General features: G+C 36.4%; 1 protein-coding gene across 1 annotated transcript in view; it reads right to left on the bottom strand.

Moving 5' to 3' along the window:
- The window catches only part of BEND2 (BEN domain containing 2), a 56,710-nt gene that overhangs the window by 48,427 nt on the left and 1,296 nt on the right, over nt 1-6,987 (bottom strand). The window contains exon 2 of the mRNA XM_040637345.1: nt 4,158-4,343. Within this exon, the coding sequence (XP_040493279.1) occupies nt 4,158-4,343 (186 nt within the window). The remainder of the gene's footprint in view (nt 1-4,157; nt 4,344-6,987) is intronic.

Raw genomic sequence — 6,987 nt, 5'->3', positions numbered from 1 at the left:
GGTTATCTGTTTTCTCTTGTGGGAGATTTATATGGCTTCCAGTTTTTCACTATTTTGCTATAATGATGTATACACATTCAAATGTAAATATTTATGCACAGCTCTGAAAAGCTCCTTATAATGAATATTTTGGAGAGTCACTAGGTTAAAGGCTGTGAACATTCAGGGGCCTCTGACAAGTGCTGCTAAAGAGTCCAAAAGGGTTGTAGTAACTTAAATTTGTAGAGAACTGCAATGCAATAGTTTTTCTAAACTAAAAAGAAAAAGTGAATTACCATGTAAAAATTGCTAATTTGGTAGATGAAAGTTTGAAGTCTCTATCTCATTTTAATTTGCATTTCTCTTGTTACTAATACAGTTGAATATTTTCTGAATGTTCTCTATCCATTAAGATTTCTCGTTCTGCAATCTGTTATTTTATGTGTCCTCTGCTCATTGTCCTACTGGAGTTTCAGTGTTTCCTGTTTGATTTGTATGAGGTCTTTTTATCTTAAGAATAGTAACCCTTGAAAATGTGTATTTTCAGCAGATATTTTTCTCAAGTGCTGATGTGATTTTGAAGTCTGATATTTTTGAGATTGGGAGGGGTTCTCTTTTTATTTTACCAAATTCATTAATATTTTTATGATTTCTTGAACTGCTGTTACATTCAGTCTTTCACTAGGAATAGAAAAACATTCAACTAGATTTTCTCCTAGTTTTCCGTACTTCCATTCATTAGATATTCAACTCTTTAATCCATCTTGAAATTATTTAAGTGTGTGATATGAGGTGAAATCCAATGGGCTTTTTCCCCCAATAATTAAGCATCTGTACCAGCATGATTTACTATCTACGCTTCTCACTAAAATACTATAATATATTAACTCCAAATTCTTTGTTCTTTTTACGAGCTTCCTGCTGCATTAAATCTGGCTCCTTATTTCAAAACTAGTACCAACATATTTTAATAATTGTACTTTTAAAATGTTTTAGTGTTTGATATGGTAAATTACCACCTGTCCCTTAAACACACTTTCTCAAGATTTTCTTTTTTTTTTTTTAAGTTATATGAGAGTTTTTTCTCCTCTAGGACCAATTTGTGTCCCTCCACTTACTCAAGCCTTATTTTATGACCTTCATTAAAGTATTTGCTTCCCTTTCATACAGATTCTGCAATTTTTATTCATTTATTCCTTAGAATTTTTAATATTTCATTGTAGCTATTATCAGCTGGGTTTCTTTCCCTATACATGTTCTTTTTTTTTTTTTTAAGTAGACTCTGCCCAATGTGGGGCTTGAACTCACGACCCCAAAACCAAGAGTCACATGCTCTATCCACTGAGCCAGCCAGGCACCCCACCCTATATATGTATTCTAATTGCTTCATGTTGGTATATGAGAAAACAATTTGGGTTTTTTGGGGTTTTTTTAAGATTTTATTTATTTATTTGACAGAGGGCATGAGCACAAGCAGGGGGAGCGGGAGAGGGAAAAGCAGGCTCCCCACTGAGCAGGGAGCTTGATGCAGGGCTCCATCCCAGGACCCTGGGATCATGACCTGAGCTGAAGGCAGACATTTAATTTAAAAAATTTATTATCTAAAACGACTCAAGAAAAAATAGAAAATCTCAACAGACCTAAAACAGGTAAAGAGATTGAATCAGTCATAAACCTCCCAGAAAAGAAAAGGCCTGAACCACAGGGCTTCACTGGTGGATCTACCAAACATTTAAAGAAGAATTAACACCAATCTTTCTCAACCTTTTTGAAAAAACTAAAGAGGGAACACTTCCTAACTCATTCTGTGAGGCCAGAATTACCCTGATACCAAAGCCAAAGCCAGATAAAGACATTACAAGAAAAGAAAATTAACAGACCAATGTCCCTTATGAATATAGATGCAAAAATCCTCAGCAAAATATTAGCAAATCTAATCTAACAGCAAATTAAAAGGATTATTGCCCATGACCAAGAGGGATTTATCCTAGGAATGCAAGGGTGGTTCAACAAGAGAAAACCAATCAAGGCAACACATCACAGTAACAAAGGGAAAAGGCATGATGTTATGTATAATAATAAATAAATATTAATTATATATATTAATAACAATAAAAAAATTACCTGGTCACCTTTTCTGAAATCCCTTATCCTAAATTTTTGCATCAGTTAGAAAGATAAAAGGGGTCAGACTATAAGTACTGCACTGCAATCTCCTTTATTTTTACTAAACATGTATTGGTTTTTTCAAACTAATACTTTGAGATATACTACAACCCCTTTAACAGCTTCTTAATTTCCTATCATCAGGCCATGATTCCTTGAACTAGTCCCTAATTCATGGATATTCAAGTTACTTCTCAAGTTTTGCTCATACAAAGAACACTGCTAAACAGTCTTACACTTCTGCACGTAGTTCTATGGGATAAATTCCTAGAAGTAGAAATAATAGGTCAAAGGGTATCCACATTGGAAAAGTCTCCTTTATTTCTCTCCCAGTAAAGAGGGCTGTTGGAATCATCCAGGCGTTCTGTAACACACTAAGAAAATATTTTGCTGGTTCTCCATGTAGTTTTAAAGCCAGAACAGAGGACAAGTGCTGTCAAAACTTTTTGGCACCAGTTAGATCAGGGGACGGCAAACTACAGCCTACAGATCAAATCCACCTTGCCACCTATGTTTACACAGCCCACAAACTAAGAATGGCTCTGTTTTTTGTTTGGTTTTTTTACATTTTTAAATGATTAAAAAACAGGAGCACCTGGCTGGCTCAGTTGGTAGAGCATGCAGCTCTTGATCTTGGAGTTGTGAGTTCGAGCCCCACACTGGGTGTACAGCTTACTTAAAAAAAATTAAAATGTAATTGTATTCGAAGTGTATAAAATTTGAGTAACTCTTAAAAATGGAGAGTAAATATAAAATATCAAAAAACTATTTTAATATCAAAAAATTATTTTTAAAAATGATTAAAAAACAAAACCAAAAGAAGAATATTTCATGAAATGGAAAAATGATAGGAAATTCAAGTTTCAGTGCTCATAATAAAGTTTTACTGAAACACAGCCACACTCATCTGTTGATTATATATCAGCTGCTTTCTTACTTCAACAGCAGAGTTGAGTAATTGCAACAGAGCCTTTATGGCTGTAAAGCCTAAAATACTTACTGTCTGGCCCTTTACAGAAACATTTTGCTGATCTCCAATCTAAGCAATAACTTTTTTTAAAGATTTTATTCATTTATTTGACAGAGAGCACAGCAGGGGGAGCAGCAGGCAGAGGAAGAAGCAAGCTCCCTGATGAGCAGGGATGCCAATGTGGGACTCAATCCCAGGACCTCGGGATCATGACCTGAGCTGAAGGCAGACACTTAACCAAATAAACCACCCAGGCAACTCTAAGCAGTAACATTTTTAAGGAGTAGGAAGCCCAATTCTCTAAACAAAGGGCAAAGAACAAATTGTCATATAGCTACCAAAGAAATATTCCAAGGGGTTATAGTGTCTCTCGGCTCTGTGTGTAAGTAAGGAGGTGAATGCCTCACATTTCCTTCATTACTGTGACTGAGAAGCAGCCATTGGAAGGCCAAGTAGCTACCGCACTTCTGCTTACAAGACTCCACTTTCCATGGACTCTTCTTTGGGTACTATTGTAATTGGTACTGTGTTTTTAATTTCAAGTTCCAGTTGTTTACTGCTGGTATATAGGAAAGGGATTGACTTTTGCATCTTAACCTTGTATCCTACAATCTTGCTATAATTGCTTACTAGTTTCAGGAGTTTTTGTTGATTCTTTATAGGTCTACATAGACAGTCGTGTCATCTGTTCCATGAACTCTTGGTCCAAGTTGTTTTTCCCATAAATTCAGTTTTTCCTTTGCCACCAAATAATTACAATTAGAGTTGCCAGCTATAAATAATTTTTCAGATACAGAAAATATATTCTCCCAATGTTTTCTGAGGCCACCTTCCCACCCCCATAGAGCAAAAGTGGAACAAGAGACATGACAAAGCTTAAATGAAGAGAAAAAGCCAGCACATGTAAACACTGTGACATTACCATGAAGCTTGCCCTGATAAGAACTGACTAATGTAAAAGTTATAGGAATATTGAAGCAATTTACTGGATATCAGAACCAGGGAGCAAAATTTTGCAGAGGAGGAAATAGAACAAAATTACCATATGTCATTTGGGATAGTTGCCGATAGTTATCATTGCTGTCTCGAAAATTTGGCTCTATGGTCAACATGCCATCAGTGGAAAGTGTGTTCTCAGTAAGTTCTGTTTCAGAATCTTCTGTTATCACAACATCAACATCATCGTCATTGTCATCACTGTCATCCTCAATAGTTACAATAATATAATCTAGGAATAAGCAAAGAGAAAGTTTAGATATCACATAAAATAATCAGTGTCTAAGGAAACCACCTTATAAAGTTATGGAGTGTTTAAAAAACATTTTAGCTGAAAAAATTGCGCTGAATATTTTCATGTCCCTAATCTCTGCAAGTCAGCTAAGAAATAAATTGCTTAGTTTGAAGCTTTAAGATACATATGTAGGTTTATATGCATGTATATACACACATACATTAGTATTTCTAGTACTTCCAATTTTATAGAGCAATAAATTTCTTCTCATTTAAGAAATGTGACCACCTGGCCCATGCTGCTCTGTGTTCAGTGATAATGCTTTTAACTTTTACATGATACAGCTGACATTACATAGCCACACTCTGTACTGACCATGAGTTCCCAAACTTGTTCTCTAAAACTTAATTTTAATCTTTATGATAATAAATAATGTAGAAATAAAGTACAATCATAACTGTTGTTATGAAACAAATTAAATTCAAATTTAATTTCACAAAATGTGAAATAAGTGGCCACAAATAAACTAGATGTGAAATCAACTCCATAAACCATTCTAATGAATATGAAAAATAGCACACCATGCATAGTGTATGCTATATAAATGGGCTTTTTTGCTTTTTACAGTTGGCCTGAAAAAGAAAAACATGTTTAAGCTCAAAGTGTTAACTTGCGGATCACATGTACACTGCATCACAACTTGGATGCAGTACATTTATTTGAAATAGACCAAAGCATTAGAATCAAGTAATTAGCCAGGATAAGGGAATGTGCTGGTATGAAAATAACACTGAATTAGGAATTATATGATGTGGGTTCCAATTCAGGCTCTAGCCATCCAGAGGTATGACCTTTTAGCCAGATACGTTTATTCTTTTGCCTCTGTTTTCTCATCCATAAAAACATGGCACTAGGTTTGGAGATTCACTGTGAAATCCACTTAATAGTCTTCATGGAAAAAATGGAACATTAGAAACTGCCTAACTTATTCAAACAAAAGGGAATTAGTTGAATAAATTATGGCATTTCCATATGATGAAATGGCATACTGCCAGTGAGAAACACGTTCTCAAAGAACATTTAGTGATACTAGAAATGCTAGTGAAATAATGTCAAAGTGGGGAGAAAGGGTCAAAGCAGAAAAAATATGTAATCCTAACTTTGAGAACAGAACGAAACATACCAATTGTTATCTCTAAGTCACTATCTCTGGGTGGCAAAATGACCTTCATTAGACTTCTCTGTATTTAAGATTCTCTACAATAAACTTTATAGACTTCATAATCAGAAGAAAATAACAAAAGTAATTGAAGTTTTATTTTAAGACAAGCTTTTATATGTCAACAGATTTTTCACACTAGACCCAGTAAAGCTACTGAGAGCTCCACCCAGGTTTCTCAGTAAATTTGTAAAATTCAAATTAATTCATTAGGTATATACATAACCTTCATAAACCATTTTTAGAAGACATTATAACGTTTAGAAGCTATTTGAAGATTATGCTTCTAAGGTGCAAGGAACCAAGTTGTGGTGAACTTAATCAGGTAGGGCATAGTTCACAATGATGCAGGCTGAAACCTTCCTTTCACATGAGGACCACGGCAAGAAATCCACCCCAAAACAGGGCAGATGACAATGGCCAGACTGGTCTGATTTTCTAGCAAAACTGTGTCAATACATTGAACAGCCACTTTCTAAATCTCCTAGCAGAACTCTCAGAAGCAGCCCTTCCACATCCATATCAAACTTCAGAGACTACAAAGTTGGCCAAATGAGAGATAATGCCACCAGAACTGAATCCCAGAGCCCAGTGCTTGCTGCAGCCAGGCCTGAAACTGAATCGAGCCATGCCCTGCTTTAGAAAACACGGTACAGAAGGGTTGCTCGTAAAATCATTATCTGTAAACATTTAAATCAGTTTACCACTTAATGTCATAAAACCATCAAGCAGTCCCAATTTGGGGTGAGCTGGGTAGAGGCAAAAAGGGGGCGATTCCAAACACATTAAGTTAGAGCCTTTTCTGTCAAACAGTGGTGCTCAATCATACAGCAGGTGGGATGGGCCCTGAAGCATGCTCGGAAGGGTACTCCTATTTTCCAGGGGTCCTCACATTTTGTAGTATCCTCTGACTCCTTTTTAAGTCTCATCTGCCCTCTCGGAGCAAAGAACTGGCTCTGTACGTGGGAACTTCTCCACACCTACATCTTTATTTTCTTCTCCTTGTTTATGTCTTTACAATAAAACAGCAAGGCTGCACTGTTTTTGAGCAAACGCAGATACCACCAAAGCCTCAAAAAATCAACACCTCAATTTCAAACGATGTTACAATGAATCAACTGCTAGTTTGTCAATCCTTCAAACTCAAAATTCTAATGGTCTAAGAGTCTTGGTCCTTTTGGACCCCTACGTTCTTCGACAGGGAAAGAGAAAGGCTAAAGGATCAGCTCGTCCCAGGAAGTCGACACCAAGTACTTAATGAGTAGCCAAATCTCAAAAGCTTACGGGCGCAAGCATCTCAGGAGAGGTGGCGGAAATCACCCCAAACCACTGCGCCGCAGCGCTGCTGAATACGCGGCTGTAAAGTGCAGATTTAACCTTCCGCAAATCAAATAGCCTCCTACCGGGAGTCGTCCCCCCCCC

The sequence above is a fragment of the Ursus maritimus genome, assembly GCF_017311325.1.
Source record: "Ursus maritimus isolate PB19 chromosome X unlocalized genomic scaffold, ASM1731132v1 scaffold_X1, whole genome shotgun sequence".
NCBI classification, from domain to species: domain Eukaryota; kingdom Metazoa; phylum Chordata; class Mammalia; order Carnivora; family Ursidae; genus Ursus; species Ursus maritimus.
This window is presented reverse-complemented; position numbering and strand designations above follow the sequence as displayed.